This window comes from Triticum aestivum, chromosome 2B, assembly GCF_018294505.1.
Source record: "Triticum aestivum cultivar Chinese Spring chromosome 2B, IWGSC CS RefSeq v2.1, whole genome shotgun sequence".
Lineage (NCBI taxonomy): Eukaryota > Viridiplantae > Streptophyta > Magnoliopsida > Poales > Poaceae > Triticum > Triticum aestivum.
In genome coordinates this window covers 806,645,483-806,662,707 of record NC_057798.1, presented here as the reverse complement: position 1 = coordinate 806,662,707, position 17,225 = coordinate 806,645,483, and the positions used below count along the sequence as shown (strand labels likewise).

The 17,225-nt window shown below is 47.1% G+C and overlaps 1 protein-coding gene and 1 pseudogene across 1 annotated transcript; both read right to left on the bottom strand.

Moving 5' to 3' along the window:
* Window positions 1-1,343, bottom strand: part of LOC123042949 (NAC domain-containing protein 30-like) — a 2,169-nt pseudogene extending 826 nt beyond the window's left edge.
* Window positions 1,344-8,844: 7,501 nt separating this feature from the next.
* Window positions 8,845-16,419, bottom strand: LOC123042948 (uncharacterized). The gene is made up of 2 exons (XM_044465291.1): window positions 13,099-16,419; window positions 8,845-9,118 (listed from the first exon to the last, which is right to left on the bottom strand). The coding sequence occupies exons 1-2, from the start codon at window positions 16,199-16,201 to the stop codon at window positions 8,976-8,978; spliced, it is 3,246 nt and encodes a 1,081-aa protein (XP_044321226.1). The 5' UTR covers window positions 16,202-16,419; the 3' UTR covers window positions 8,845-8,975.
* Window positions 16,420-17,225: the final 806 nt, after the last annotated feature.

Genomic DNA, 17,225 nt, shown 5'->3' with positions numbered 1-17,225 from the left:
AGAAAGAAGTGAAGAATTACGTACCTGGGTGGGTGCGTGCTCGCTGGTCTGGAGGCGGTACTCGTGGATGATCCAGTCGGTCTTCCTACCATTAGGCGCACGTCCCCGGTAGAACACCAGCGTCTTCCTCATGCCGATGACCCCTCGGCTCCTCGACGACGTCACCGGCTTGTCGCGGCCGGTGGCCTTCCAGAACCCGGCCGCCGTGGCGCGGTTGGTGCGCGTGCCGCTCGGGTACTTGCGGTCCTTGAAGCTCAAGAAGTACCACTCCGACGACGACTGCTCGTCCTCTGCCACCTAACGCGCTCCCGGTCCTCCCCTGCCACCGCTGCACCTCTCTGCACCATCCATTTTTGTTAATATTCAACTTGAATCACCTCCTCACTAGAACACTACTAAAACCACGACAGGTATTTTGGAATGGATGGAGTAGAAATTACAAAACAAGTTTTAAAATTGGGATGAGTAGTACCTTGGAGGTCCCATGGCTCGATCCTGTAGAGATCGACCTCCTGGATGATGTCGAGGTCGATCTTCTGGGTGGCCACCTTCCTGGCGAGGTAGTAACCCACCAGCTCCTCCTCCGTGGGGTGGAACCTGAACCCCGGGGGAACACACGACTCCTCCTGCTGATGGTGCTCATGGTCCATTGCTAGCATCTACTCCCTCCGTCCCAAAATAGATGACCCAACTTTGTACTAACTTTAGTACAAAGTTGGGTCATCTATTTTAGAACGGAGGGAGTACCTGCAAGCTAGCTCGATGTCTAGTGAACTGAAATCAAACGCACAGATCCAGAGATCTGTATGTATATATGTGGTGTATATATGGTGCTAGCTGGTCTACTGATCGATCGATCGTGTATACATGTTGTATGCGTGTGGACCAAAGTGAAAAGGATCTTTATAGATAGCTAGAGATCTAGACAAGGATCATGGCTGCTGGGTGGGCGCACTCGTGCAACACTGCAATGAGAGGTGAGCACAGACTCTTGACAGCAAGCAGAGCAGAGCACACGCATGTATGCGCACGCTCATATGAACTGCTATTTATATTGTAATCCATCTCTAGCAGCCTATATAGCCCACACCAAATCTGTCTGTCTATCTATCTACTATAGGTGCCCTGCAATCATGTCATGTATGAGCACACGCATGTACAATTGTAATCCAGGCTGATTGCAACCACTTGATGCCATGGAATTGTCTAGCTTGTAATGTAAAGTGGGAAAGGAAGAAGATGGAAGAGAAAAGAGGAATGAAAAGGACCTGCATATAGCTGTGAGAGTGAAGGTTCTAGGGGCATGAATGCAAAGGCCAGCATGTAGCTTTGAGTGCACTTCAGGATTAATCTCCTCTCTCTCTCTGTTGTATGTTTTCCATCATTTTTCTGCGCCGGCCTACTGGTACTGGACACGTACCTACACTACGGGTAGAGGGAGAACATCTGGTCTCTGGTCAATTTTGTGATGGACTAGACGACTGAACTATGCGTACCGTCTCGCGGGGACGAATTTCAGGCTCTGCTGTAATATGAGTACCAGCAGACGAATATGGTTTCGGACGTACATCGATCGATCGAGCAGGATTATGGTTGCAGAGACGAATTTCAACCTCAATTCAAACTCAACAGAGTACGTATTAGTATGAGTCTATGATGAGTACCAGCAGGAATATGGTGGTCACTTTAGCATGCAAGTGCTGCATATTGGTCCCTTCTGTTCCGGTATAGTAGCTATACATGAAAGTACGTACTAGCTAGCTGTTGGTGTTAGAGTAATTATGCATCTCTGGGATGCCATTAGTATGAACAGATTGCATCTAGATCACCTAAAACATGAACAGAGAAGGGTTTAGGGGATCATTACGTGTCACGGCAGTGGACATGATCGCCTGCTTGGTGCAGGCTTGATGCAGGGGTGATGTAGTCGAGGTAGAAGTCCTCCTCAATGTCCTGATGCCCTCAGGACGCCACCGGCACTGCCCGGGGACGGCAGCGGCGGCTGGAGTAGGTCTTCCCGTCGCTGCAGCGCTCCCCCTGATCGGGTGGGGTGAGAGAATATCGGGAGGGGAGTGAAACCGTACGTGAATTGTGATCGCGCAGGCTGCCAACCCTCTCCCGTTCCCTTTTATGTAGCGCTGGCGACAGGGGACCTAAACCATCAGTTGGTTTGGGCGCCCCCGATCAGGGCGCCTTAGTTGGGATAAACCTCACGTACGTTGGTGCATGGGGCCTTTTCATTAACGTTATCTTTCCCCTTTTTTTGTTAAACTAATAGATCTAACTGGCCTGTTTAAGCCGTCAGATCAAAACCAACATTCTCCCCCTTGATCGTTAGGCTTAACTTCATTCGCCCATTCTACATAGGAATGATGTACCAAAGTGAGGTGTTACAACAGCTCGAAACGCCATAGAACCTCAACACTTATAGTACACCCGCCTATTTCGAAATGGAAAACATTTTGCTAATTGGGGAGTGGTTTATTTCAATGGTCCTCTTATTCCGGAATCATCAGGCCTCCAGTAGTCCCATGCCGGCAACATGCTCACGAAAAATACTGGGTGGTAAGCCTTTTGTTAGCGGATCCGCAAGCATATGCTTCGTTCTTATATGTTTAACATCAACTGTTTGATCCTGGATTCTATCTTTCACAACACGATACTTTATGTCAATGTGTCTGGCAGCATTACTTGACCTGTTGTTACTCGTATAGAAAACTGCTGGTTCATTATCGCAGTACAATAAAATTGGTTTAGATATGCTGTCAACCACTTTTAAGTCCGGGTATAAAATTCTTTAGCCATACAGCCTGCCCGGTGGCCTCATAACATGCTACAAATTCTGCTTGCATCGTAGATCCAGCAGTTAACGTTTGTTTGGAGCTTTTTCACGATATAGCTCCTCCCGCGAGTGTGAATATATAACCTGACGTGGATCTCAAACTATCCACACACCCGGCAAAATCAGAGTCTGAATAACCAACAATTTCTAGGTTATCAGTTCTTTTATATGTAAGCATGAAGTCCTTAGTTCCTTGCATATAACGCAAGACTTTCTTTGCGGCCTTCCAGTGGTCCGGTTCTGGATTTGATTGGTATCTGCCAAGCACCCCGGTTACAAAACATAAGTCTGGGCGTGTACATACTTGAGCATACATGATGCTTCCAACAACTGAAGCATAAGGAACCGACTTCATGTGATCAGTTTCACATTGGTTCCTAGGACATTGAAATGTCCAAAACTTATCGCCCTTAACTATAGGAGCAGGTGAGGGTGAGCACTTATGCATATTGATTTTTTTCAGTACTCTCTCAAAGTATGCCTTTTGAGATAGTCCTAACGTTCCTCTGGACCTATCTCGATGAATCTCGATGCCGAGGACATACGAGGCTTCACCAAGATCTTTCATATCAAAACTGGATGACAGAAAATTCTTGGTCTCATGCAGCATATCCTTATCGCTACATGCCAACAATATGTCATCAACGTATAGGACTAAAAATGTGAACCTACTGCCTTTAAACTTAACGTATATGCAGTTGTCCACAAAATTTTCGGCGAAACCAAAAGTTTTGATAATTTTATCAAACTTGAGGTACCACTCTCTTGAAGCTTGCTTCAAGCCATAAATTGATTTCTTTAGACGACATGCTAAATGTTCCTTTCCTTCCACAACAAAGCCTTCTGGCTGAGCCATGTAGACATCTTCTTTTAAGTCACCATTTAGAAATGTCGTTTTAACATCCATTTGGTGTAGTTCTAGATTGTAATGAGCTACTAATGCCATTATGATTCTGAAAGAATCCTTGGTTGACACAGGAGAGAAGGTTTGCTTATAATCAATGCCTTCTCTCTGTGTATACCCTTTTGCCACTAGCCTTGCCTTGAACCGTTCGACATTCCCTTTGGAATCATACTTGGTTTTGTAGACCAACTTGCAGCCTACTTTCTTAGCTCCATCGGGAACTTCTACTAAGTCCCATACGTCGTTTGAGCCCATAGATTTTAACTCGTCTTCCATGGCAACCAACCATTTGGACGAATTTTCGCTTTTAATGGCTTCCTTATACGAGATTGGATCCTCCACCTTTCCCATATCATTCATGTCCTCCATCAAAAAGGTGATATAATCATCTGATATGGCTTTCTTCCTCTCACGCCGTGGTCTACCCATGGGCGGAGGTGGTGGTGGAACATCATCATTTTCATTATTTTCTCGGAGATCCTCATTTGTGTTTGGATTCTCATTATTAGTTTCTGGATCACCATTCGACTGAGAGACTGAACCGTGAGATTCAGGATCATCAGGTGTCACATTTCTTCGTATTGGAAAAACAATATCTTGGATAGTCGGGGATGGTACACAAACCCGCTTCTCCTCAAGATCAATCTCCCTTAAATTTGTGACCTCATTATCCTCAAAAAATACCGCTTGTCTAGTCTCCACAAACTTGGTGGTGTGACTTGGACAATAAAAACGATATCCCTTTCCCCTATGAGGGTATCCAACAAAGAAACAACTAACTATTTTTGGATCCAATTTCTTAAGTTGTGGATTGAAAACTTTAGCTTCAGCAGGGCAACCCCACACCCGTAAGTAATTCAAGCTCGGTTTCTTTCCCGCCCACATCTCGTAAGGTGTGTTCGGTGCTGACTTAGTTGGAGCAAGATTTAGTATGTGTGCAGCTGTCTTTAATGCCTCTATCCAAAGGCTTGCTGGTAAACTCGAGTGACTAAGCATGCTTCGCACCATATCCATAAGGGTGCGGTTGCGGCGCTCGGCCACACCATTTTGTTGTGGTTCACCAGGCATTGAGTACTGAGCAATGATTTCATTTTCAGATAAGAACTTGGCAAAAGGTCCAGGAATCTGCCCATAAGGAGCATGCCTACCATAATACTCTCCCCCGCGATCAGACCGTACAACTTTGATTTTTGCGTTCAGTTGATTTTCAACCTCCGCTTTATAGACTTTGAATTTCTCCAAAGCTTCCGATCGGTCACGTATGGGATAAATATACCCATAGCGGGAAAAGTCGTCTGTGAATGTAATGAATGAATCAAAACCATCTACAGACTTAACATTAAGGGGTCCACATATGTCGGTGTGAATTAATTCTAAAACCCCTGTGGCTCTTACTGCTCCTTTCTTAATTGGTTTTGCGAATTTTCCTTTAATGCAGTCGACACATTTGTCTGCATCTGAGAAGTCTAATGGGAGGAGTATTTCATTTTTAACTAAGCGTTCCATTCTCCCCCTCGAAATGCGGCCCAAACGACAATGCCACAATTTCGAAGAATTACTAACTCCTTTCCATTTCTTCTCAACATTAACTTCATCACTCACATGCATAACTGAATCATTATTAAGAGATAACATGTATAGTTGGCCTCGTCTAACACCGATGCCTACATTCTTATTACATTTGATCAAAGCAAATTGTTTCTTGCCAAAATGGCACTCATACATATCATCATCTAAACGAGAAACTGAAATCAAATTCCTACTTAAGGTAGGGACATAAATAACATTATTCAATCTAAGAGTGTGGCCGGTGTGTAGCTCCAACATGAGAGATCCCACAGCTTCAACATCAGCCTCAACTCCGTTCGCAACCTTAAGCTTTCTTGTTCCTCCTCTTATGGTTTGGATCGTATCGAATCCCTGCATAGAGTTAGCAACGTGAGTGGTTTCCCCTGAATCAATCCACCAAGACTTTATAGAAAAATCAACATAAAGAGATTCATCTACAAAAGTAATTTCATCAATACCTTTTTTGTTCATCCATTTTAGAAAGCCTGGGCAGTCCCTTTGATAGTGTCCCTCCTCTTTACATAAGTTACAAGCATTTTCTCCAGCAGTGGAGCTGCTAGGAGCAGAAGAAGAACCACCGGCTTCTTTACCCTTGAATGCCTTAGGGTTGAATGGCTTAGTGCCTTCTTTCTTGACTTGCCTTTTCTGAGGCTTAGGGAAACCTTGCCCGTCATGCTTTCTCTTGTTAGAGCCAACATGAAAGACATGGTCTTTCTTCTGCCTCATGATCCTATCTTCCTCCTGGACGATCCTTGCGGTCATCTCAGAGAGTTGCCATTTTTCCTTTAGAGAGTTATAGTTGACCTTAAATTGTTCAAACTCTTCAGGAAGAGACTCAAGAATAATTATGACAAGAAGGGCTTCACTTAAAGAACACTCCAAAGCCTTAAGCTTGGTGAAAGCATTTACCACCCTCAATATGTGCTGCCTAACATTTTCATCAATAGTGTATTTCTGAAGAAGCTTAGCAAAAAGCTCATGAGCATACACTTTATCGGAGCCTTTAAATTGCTCCTCCATTTCAGTGAGGAAATCTTTAGCAGTATCTTTCTTAGGGAGTGCTTCAGAAATGTCCGGCGATATTGTCGCTTTCATGATGAGAAGCGCAATATGGTTGGACTTATTCCACTTTTCCATCTTAACATCATACTCCTTCTTGAGTTCTGCATACCCTGTGACATCTGCCACAGGTGCAATAGGTTTTTCTTCCCTCAAGGCATAGTCAAATTCATTACAACCCAAACATAATTCGACTTGGGACTTCCAACGAGGGAAGTTACTCCCCGTAAGTGGTTCGATCGTGTCGGACCGGAATGGAGCGAAAGCTGAAATTATCATAAAAGTTCATAAGTAAAGTTGCATGATTATAAATTTACGTTGGTAAATAAACAAACATGCCAAGTATTTAATTTCAACTCCATGTCAAAACACCGTTGGGCAGAAAAAACATGGAATGAAAAAATATCATAGGGGATGATTCATAATAATAAAACAACGTTGGTCCGAATTAAAATTAGAGTCATTTCATTCTTAATTTAAACATCAACATGAAAGAAAATATCATTATTTTTGATGTCTAAAAATTCATCATGCAAAACACATAATAAATCCTGAATAAAAAATCTCGTTGGTTCAATTTTACCCAGAATAATAATGTGCTCATTTTAGTTTTAGGCATTTTCTGTTTTAACCAGTGCAAAACATAATAGGTATTAACTTACAGTGCACTAGAAATTCACATAAACTCGCGATGGCCCAAAATACACATAGTCATCCGAAAAGCGGCCCAGTCCATTAGCATAAAACATTAAAAGAAAAACTTTTTGCTAGACTGAAGACAACCTGGGCCGCAACCCACAGCCGGATGGACCAGCTCGGAGCCGCGGGACGCCTCAGTCGTCGGATTGAGCCGACGGCTCGGATCGCCCCGTAAACGAGCAAAACAGCCGACTGGGTCGAACCCTAGACCATTTCTCCTCCTCCTCTCCGATTCTCACTCTCTGTGAGGGCAACGGCATTCGACGGCGGCCCGAAAGGCGCGCCGGCCATGGCGGCGCGGCGGCTGCGCTAGCCGGAGCAGCATGCCGTGGACGACGTCCGGCGTGCTCCTTCGTCGAGCGTGGCTGCTAGCGTCCGTGTACATGGCGCATCAAGGAGGGAGGATGGGCGCCGGCCACCGCGGCATGAAGGGCGACGGCGACCTGCGCGGCGTCGGCCACACAGGGCACGTCCATTAGGGCGGCGGCGGCGGCTCAAGTTCTTCCCGCGCGTCGTACTGAGGACGGCGGCGTCACGGCGTCTCCGCCCTCGCAATCGCGGTGGACGCGGTGCGGGCCCCGAAGGGAAGAGGCGGCTACGCGGTGCATTAGGTGAGGATTCTCCTCATTCTTTTCAAATTAGTGTACATCAGTGCTTGATTTGGGGAAAAACATTCCTAATTGCAGAATTAGGGTTCTTACGAATTGGGGAAAAATCTAGGGTTCTTACACATGAGGGGTTGCTACTGTTGACGTGTGTGTATCCCTCTGCCTTCTATGTTGATAATGCATACGGAAACAGGACTTAAACATGATCAATTCTAATCAACTTAACATGAAGGTGAGCATTAGATCTTAACTTAGATTAATTAGAATTGATGAACGTAGGTGGCACTACTGATCCGTAGCAAATTGGAATTAAAACATCATCAACAGTGGGCAATTTACATCAACATCAAAAACAGTAGCAATCAAACTTGTTCTACAGAGGGCCTAAACTTGAGATTGGTTTACTGATCATGATATAGGTATCTAAAAACAATCATATGTGGCGACTGATACCATTGTTAGAGTAATTATGCATCTCTGGGATGCCATTAGTATGAACAGATTGCATCTAGATCACCTAAAACATGAACAGAGAAGGGTTTAGGGGATCATTACGTGTCACGGCAGTGGACATGATCGCCTGCTTGGTGCAGGCTTGATGCAGGGGTGATGTAGTCGAGGTAGAAGTCCTCCTCAATGTCCTGATGCCCTCAGGACGCCACCGGCACTGCCCGGGGACGGCAGCGGCGGCTGGAGTAGGTCTTCCCGTCGCTGCAGCGCTCCCCCTGATCGGATGGGGTGAGAGAATATCGGGAGGGGAGTGAAATCGTACGTGAATTGTGATCGCGCAGGCTGCCAACCCTCTTCCGTTCCCTTTTATGTAGCGCTGGCGACAGGGGACCTAAACCATCAGTTGGTTTGGGTGCCCCCGATCAGGGCGCCTTAGTTGGGATAAACCTCACGTACGTTGGTGCGTGGGGCCTTTTCATTAACGTTATCTTTCCCTTTTTTTTTGTTAAACTAATAGATCTAACTGGCCTGTTTAAGCCGTCAGATCAAAACCAACAGTTGGTACCACACCACACTGCACTAAAAGTAGCCGGGCTCATGACTAGCTCTAGCATGTACATAACTCTCTAGATTTTTTTTTTTCGAAAAGGAGGTATACCCCCGGCCTCTGCATCTCTTGATGCACACAGCCATTTATTAAAAAGTATCTCAAAGGTTTCAAAGGTTCCAAACGGAGGTCTCAAAAATAAACAAAGGTCGTACTAAGCGAAGAAAAGCCACAAGCGGCCAAAAATAAAAATCACAACCGGCGCCAGCAAAACTAGGAGACTAAACGTCTATCCTATTATTGGACCGCCATCCAAACCGGTTGTAAGTATCCCGTGCAACCATCTCCCATCGGCTGCACCCAATATCCATATGCTCCCTGTGGTCCGCACGACTGAGTAATGACCACGTACGGATCCAAGTAGACGCTCTGAAGATGACCTGCAAAAAGTTGGTAATGGTTTGTCTGTTAAATGTAACGTCATTGCGAGAATTCCATAGAGACCAAAGTAATGCACATGCTCCCACTCGGATATGTGCCGCGGACTTTGGCTCCACTCCAGTCAACCAGTTATCAAACAAATGTGATATCGTGCGAGGTGGAGTTATGTTGAATGTAACATGGATAGTTCTCCAAAGCAGTTTAGCAAGTGGACATTTAATAAATAGATGTTCTATTGTTTCATCCTGATCACAAAAGCAACATCTTTTACTTCCTTCCCACTTACGCTTAACTAAGTTGTCTTTAGTAAGAATGACACCCTTATGCACAAACCACATAAAAACTTTTATCTTCAAGGGCACCTTAACTTTCCAAATATGAGCCGACCTTGGGATAGTCCCGGTATTAATCAAATCCATGTACATGGATTTAACCGAGAAGACCCCTGAGCTGGAAAGCTTCCATTGCAAAGTGTCTGGTACATCCGAAAGGTTAACCTCCATTAACCTACGCACAAGATGTATCCACCTAGTCCAACGGTCGCCAATAACAGACCGTCTAAACTGTATGTTAAGCGGGATAGTACCCAACACTGTAGCAACGGAAACCTCTTTCCGCTGCGCAATGTTGTAAAGGGAAGGATACTGTAAGGCGAGCGGCGAATCTCCTAACCAAGTATCCTCCCAAAATCGAGTATCCCATCCATTCCCGATGATAAATTTGATCCTGTTAAAGAACGCCACTTTCGTCCTCATAATCCCTTTCCAGAATGGTGAGTCAGTCGCTTTTACCGTAACCTGGGCTAGTGTTTTGGCATAGAGATATTTGTTACGCAATAACTGAGCCCAAACTCCATCACTTTCTGTGCATAACCGGTATAACCATTTGCTGAGTAAGCACCTATTTTTCACCTCCAAGTTTTCAATTCCCAAGCCTCCCTGGTCCTTTGGTCTACAAATTACATCCCACTTTGCCAAACGATACTTATTATTGTTCTCATCAATTTGCCAGAAGAATCTAGATCGATAAAAGTCCAATCTTTTCCGTACCCCAACCGGGACTTCAAAGAAAGAGAGGAGGAACATGGGCATACTTGTGAGTACAGAATTAATAAGCACCAATCTTCCTCCATAAGACAAAAGTTTGCCCTTCCAGCAACTTAGCCTCTTTTCAAACCGATCCTCGATACATTTCCATTCTTTATTTGTGAGCTTACGATGATGAATCGGAATCCCTAGGTACGTGAAGGGTAGTGTGCCTATTTCACAGCCAAATAGCTGCTTGTAGGTTTCTTGTTCTTCTCTGGCGCGTCCAAAGCAAAACAACTCACTTTTATTAAAATTGATTTTCAACCCTGATAGTTGTTCGAACAGGCAAAGCAATAACTTCATGTTTCTGGCCTTAACAAGGTCATGTTCCATGAAAATGATGGTATCGTCGGCATATTGAAGAATGGACACCCCACCTTCAACCAAATGTGGTATGAGCCCCCCTACTTGACCGTCTTGTTTTGCTCTATTAACAAGAACGGCCAACATGTCAACGACGACATTAAAGAGAATTGGCGACATCGGGTCTCCCTGTCTCAATCCTTTTAATGTCTGGAAATACTGGCCAATATCGTCATTTACTTTGATGCCTACACTACCGCCTTGTACAAACGATTCAACCTGCTTCCTCCAGGCCTCATCAAATCCTTTCATACGTAAGGCCTGCTGTAAGAATGACCACTTCACTTTATCGTATGCCTTTTCAAAATCCACTTTGAAGACCACTCCATCGAGCTTCTTCGAGTGAATTTCGTGTAAAGTCTCATGAAGAACGACCACTCCCTCGAGGATGTGTCTATCTGGCATGAAGGCAGTTTGTGTTGGCTGTACCACCGAATGAGCAATCTGAGTCAGACGGTTTGTACCAACTTTTGTGAAAATCTTGAAGCTTACATTGAGTAAACATATCGGCCTAAATTGCTCAATGCGAATCACTTCCGCCTTCTTTGGTAACAACGTAATAGTCCCAAAGTTAAGCTTAAAAAGTTGAAGGTGGCCATTAAACAGATCATTGAACATGGGCATCAAATCGCCTTTAATAATACCCCAACATTTCTTGTAAAACTCAGCTGGGAATCCATCCGGACCAGGTGCTTTGTTATTTTCCATTTGGGATATTGCGTCAAACACCTCCTTCTCAGAGAAAGGTGCAGTTATTACTTCGTTCTCTTCATCTTTCAGTTGAGGAATGTCGTCCACCATGCTCTCATCGAGGGCGACATAATTCTCAGCTGGGGCCCCAAACAGTTTTTTATAATAGTTGGTAATATACATTTTAAGGTTTTCATGACCAACAATCGTACCCTCATCTTGTTCAAGTTGAATGATTCTCTTCTTCCTATGTTTCCCATTGGCAATCATATGGAAAAATTGAGTATTATTATCTCCTTGAACCACCTGGCGCACTTTCGCTCTACGTGCCCATTTCAATTCCTCCTCTCTAAGAAGCTTAGCTAGCAAAACCTCGGCTTCTCTTTTAGACACACGCTCATCCATATCCAGCGCAGTACTTTCAGCTTTTATGTCTAGGTCATTGAGGATCTTTAACAATCTTTCTTTCTCCTTTCTATAAACCCCGCTATTGTTCTTAGCCCATCCTCTCAAGAACTGTCTAAGATGTCGAATCTTATTCTGCCACCGATCAATATTTGTCTCTCCCCTTTGTTCTGCCGCCCATTCCCTTGCTATCGACGCAAGGAAATCTTCTCTCTCGAACCACGCAGTTTCGAAAGAGAAGACATTCTTGTTGCCTTGGTGAGCCGCCTCACCAGAGTCTACAAGAAGGGGTGTATGATCAGATATTCCCCTTTGTAACGCTTGCACCGTCACAAGAGGGAATTTTTGTTCCCATTCAATACTTGTGAGAACTCTATCAAGTTTTTCATACGTCGGATTTGGAAGATTATTTGCCCAAGTAAATTGCCTGCCTGTGAGATCAATCTCTCGCAGGTCCAGGCTTTCAATAATCGCATTAAACATGAATGACCATCTGCCATCAAAATTGTCATTATTTTTCTCTTCTCGTCTTCTAATGATGTTAAAGTCGCCACCAACAAGAACAGGTAAGGTATCATCCCCACAAATCCTAACTAAATCTGCGAGGAAGTCCGACTTTAGCTCAGGCTGTGCCGCTCCATACACAGCTACTAAAGCCCACCTGAAACCGTCAGCTTTCGACCGCACATGGAACTTAACCGCAAATTCCCCCCAGAAAACATCAAGCACCTCCAGAGACTCGCAATTGACACCTAGGAGGATCCCGCCAGATCGTCCCCGAGGTGGCAAACAGTGCCAATCAAAATCAAGACCTCCTGAGATCGTTCCAAGAAACTGGGAAGTAAATTCGCCCTACCCGTCTCTAACAACGCAATAAAATCAAGTTTGTAATCCCGAGATGCATCCGCTAAAAACCTACGTTTAGCCAAGTCCCTTAGACCTCTGCTATTCCAAAATATGCCTTTCATGAATCATCGTGAAATTTCTTCTTAAACTTAATCCTAGCACTTCGACGCGCCGCAGAAAGGCCATACACCTTTTTTTGCCGTTTACGCGTTGGAGGCTGAGGGAGGATCAAAGAGTCCGCATGACTAATGTCCTCGGCAGGAACTACAGGTGAAGACAGAGAGGCCGCATGCCCCTCCTCTTCCAAAGTCTCCTCATGTAGAAGGTTTGCAGGAACTAAATCTCACATAAACCCTCCAACTCACACATACCCAACTCATTTATCTCACTTTCTTGCATTGGTTGGACTGCCGCTAAATTATTAAGCATCGCCATTGCTCTATCAGTTTCTAAATCAAGAAGTTCATTGATAGAAGTAACTACTTCGCGGTTGTTGGCACCTAAACAAATTCCCAATTTATCCGCTCTATGCAAGATATCATCTTCAGAAAAATGTAAAACTGAAATATCGGTATTTAAAGACAAACCTGTAGAAGCCTCCGTGTCGCGGATTTTGGCCATCCGCATGGCGCGGCCAAGCTGAAACTCATCCGCATCCGGCTGCTCCTGGATACGCCGGCTGGAGCGCCTCCCTCCCAACGCCGGATCTGGAATACCCCCAAAGGCCACCACCTCTGGGATAGAAGAGTACGTCCCCCGTCCAGTCTGAGGTGCGGAAGGTAGCACCGGAAAGCCCACCATCGGCTCCGGTTCCGGACCCGTACCCAAAGCCGGCACCTCCACCGTCGTCGCCTCCTGCGACACCTGTGTAGAAGCCGCATCCTCCATCGGAGTTATAGCAGAAGAAAGCCCATACCCCTCCACGACCACATCCGCCTCGTGCGGTCGTTTAGGTGAAGGAGTAGCAAGCCGAGGTGTGACGTCCGCCGAAGAAAGATGAACTGGGGCCGCCTGCCTCGAGTCGCTTCCCTTAGATGACATCGGTTCTGCCATAGCCTCACCACCCTCGAACAAAAACCGGACAGGAGATAACGGAGGTAAAACATGCTCAACGGGGTCATCTCGCTCCATCCGATCTCCCCACAGACGCCCAGGTGCCGAAACAGCTCGAAAAGACCCAAAACGAAGTCCTGACTCAGATATGGGTGCGGGGGTCGTGTCTCTCGCATCCATAGGAGTGTGGTCATCATCCTTCAATGTTGTGAGAATCCGAGATGGTGGCACTATCGCATCCAGCACCTCACGGCGAAGACCTGCTACGGGCGCCGAACCAGAGGCCTTGCCCACTGGGGCCTCGGACTCCTTATCCTGCCCCCCGGGAGTAACTGAATTGTTTGCAGGCTGGTCATGGTCCATAAGATCATCCTGCCTGCCGTCACCACCATCAGTCCCACTATCAGTACTCATGCCTTTGTCTACATCTTGGATCATCGGAACTCCCTCAATCTCAACTCTCAGATCATAACTCATGCCATCATAAACCCAACCTAAAAAGCAGGGGACCGCATTCGCATCCAAAACTCCCACCCGCATACGTGCAATGCCATGCATACGCGTAAAAGGCATATCGACCTCCAGAGTCTTTCCAATAAGAGACCCTAGGCTCCAAGTCTCCAAATAGTCATTAAGCGGTTCTGGGGGTAGGCCAAAAAATCTGACCCAAATCTGAACAAGCGGCACTCCCACCGGATCATTGCGCTTCCACTCATCAAACTCTAGAATACATGCACTGCCAGGAACTTTGCACATGCCAAACTCATTAATCTTGTCAAGATCATATTTCGTGGGATAGTCAACCTTAAACGTCATCTCATCAATCCGAACGAGAACCCATTGAAACGAGCTGGAGACTAATCTCTTGAGTTGTAAAATAATCTGATCCTCCGAAAGAGTGCCCTTAGTCACTCGAATGATGCCAGTTCTAGCATTCTCCAACCGTGGTCTACAAGATCTCATAGTTGGAGTCTCAAAGAACATAAGTTTTTCGTCACACACACCATATAAGTTCACCACCGGCTTAGGAGCTGACAAAAGAGGACATGCTTCATCATGTTTCGGTCGCAAACAAATGTCACAAAGCTCCGTCGTGCAACCCACCGCATAGTGCCCAGGTTCTCCACAACGATAACAATATGTCTTTTCCCTCTTACGCTGACCTTTGTTCATCTTATCAGTATCACCCTTGTCCGACGCATTCTCCACCGGCGTCTGTGCCGCCGGAACAACCACGTTCGCAAGCTCCCGAACCACCGCAGTCGCCTCCGCGGGAAGCCTCTTATCAGCCGGTGTGTCAGCTACCAAATTCGCATGCACGTTGTCCTTCGCGGACGTTGCAGCCAGATCATTAGTTGGCGTGGGATCGCGGCGAGGTGGTGGATAACGGTGCGGGGCACGGGGACCATTCCGGCCAAATCTGCCAGCGCCACCACGCCCGCCTCTGAAGAAGCCTCCCCGGCGAGGTACGTATTGCTGCGAACCTGCCGGTCCTTGGACGAAACCGCCAGTCGGGGCGCGAAAAGCATGTCCGCCGGCATCGCCACGACCAGCGCCGGACGATACTCCACGTCCCTCTCCTACAACTTGGCGCACTGGAGCCCGATGACCACCTCCGACCGCCCCTCCGCGAGCATCGCCGGCCACAAAGTTGCCATGCCCGCCGCGTCCATACTGCGCACCTCCGCCAGCTCCGGCGGCACGGCCGTACCCAGCTCCAGTATCTCTCCCCGCAAGTCCTCCACGAGCCTCCGCTCCGCCGCGATCACCGCCGCCAGCAACTCCACCGCGCCCGCCATTAGCAGCGATGTTATTAGTTCGGCCCAGCCCTGATCCCGAAGCTCCAGCCTGATCCGATCCCCTCCCCGCCATCAGAACCACCGCAAAGGAGGCTCTATCGAGGGGCGGCGCGTTCGCTCGAACCCGCAGCGCTCGTCTGTTCCCGCAGGATCGAAACCCAGGCTTTGCCCTCGTCGGTCGAACCCTAGGCATGCCCATGTTGGGTTGGGCTGCGATCTGTAACTCGCTAGGCTCGTCGATCACCAACTGAGCCGCATGCTCAGGAACGATACTCGAGGCCGCATGCCCTGAGCCAACCTGGCCCACACCCGAATCCGGCCCACTGTGGCCCAGCAAAAATTTCAAACGCTCCGTCCGTGCCTCCCGGATCGAGATCTGACTCGTCTCCGCCTCCGGTGACATCGCCGGCCGCCGTCCCTTCCGCCGCCGTTGAACCTGCAACCAATCACCAGGAGTTAGAAAATCACCCAAAGTAAGTGCTGGCAGCCTTACCTTAGGTATGGGGCCTCGCCATGGCCGAGACGATGTGCGACGCAGCACAATCCGCCTGATCAATTCCTTGTGGTCCTCTGCTGCAAGTCCGTCTCTCGCCGGATCAGACGGCGGCACTAGCTTCTCCACCAGCATCTGCAGATCATCTTCGTCATAACCCTCGTTCAAGAGCTCGCAGATCATCGTCGAATGAGATCCATCAGACTCCGGCGAGCTTGGCTGCTCCGCCATGGATTGCGCCCGTTCCTCCTCCTCTTTGCCTTCCCCCTCATCTCCCTCGTCGGCCAACGCCCAAAACCGGCCTCCCACCCGCCGATCTAACGGCAAGGGGGTTGCCGGCGGCATCCCAGCGAGCGCCTAAGGAGTCGCCAACTCCAGGCCCTGAGTTACGAGTCACCCGCCGAGTTACCTGTTAGCTAGACTGTCTACATAACTCTCTAGATGCCCTCAACCAAACAAAATAATTGACATGCAAAGTACATAGGAGTATATACAAAATAGAACCATATAACCAAAACAAAATGATTCGCTGGTTTGGTGGGGACTCACCAAACCAAGGAGAAGATGAAGAAGAAGATGCAACTAAGCATCTGGGAAACGAGGTAGCAACAGCAGCAGAGGACCATCAGAAGGTAGTTCTTGTGTGTAGCGATCAATTGCAATTGCAGTAGTAGTAAGAATGAGGTTGGTAACGCTAGGGAAGCTTGATTGGAGCCCTATTTATAACACCCAGAAAGCACTAGATTAGAAGCATGCACATCCCTGGCTGATCACATCCACCAGTCGATTTTTGCACTGATAGTGACGGGTTAGAGACACACATAGAGAGCAGGCCGGCGGGCCGCGCTACTCGATCTCTTCTGCAAGCGAGTGAAAAGCCCTGGATTGCGCGTGCGGGTGGCTACCGGCTAGCTAGAGAAGGCAGGGGGGTGGTGGTGGCTGTCGATTTGGTCGGCTAAGAAGAAGATGGACTAATTAGCGAGCAGCGACCACCCCCACTCACAAATCCATAAGCATATTTCGGTTGTCTGTGGGTCTGCATCAGTCCCTGTCAGCTGATCAAGTAGGTAGCTAGCTTTACCGCCGCCGTTATATTGGTGTGCAAGAATGACTATCTATCTTCACTACTTGCAACACACGTTAGCCTGCCTTGCTCAAGCTCACGATTTGCCCGGGACTCTGGGTACAGATACAATGAAGAAATGAGGATATACACATACAGATTCCTTGTGGAAAATCGGAGGCACTTACTGGTGGGCCTGCTACCGGCGAGCGAATCATCCTCGGGCAGTGCGCAGCAAATCATTGCATCTCCATCCTGTCCCACTATCTTTTCTTTTTAGAGGTCATGTCCCACTAGGAATACACT

Excerpts from the sequence above, each read along its gene's own strand:
- LOC123042948 (XM_044465291.1), bottom strand. The coding sequence starts at position 16,201 with ATGCCGCCGGCAACCCCCTTGCCGTTAGATCGGCGGGTGGGAGGCCGG. Across the intron at positions 9,119-13,098 it reads CGACACGGAGGCTTCTACAG|GTCATCTTCAGAGCGTCTAC; the intron begins GTTTGTCTTTAA and ends AACTTTTTGCAG.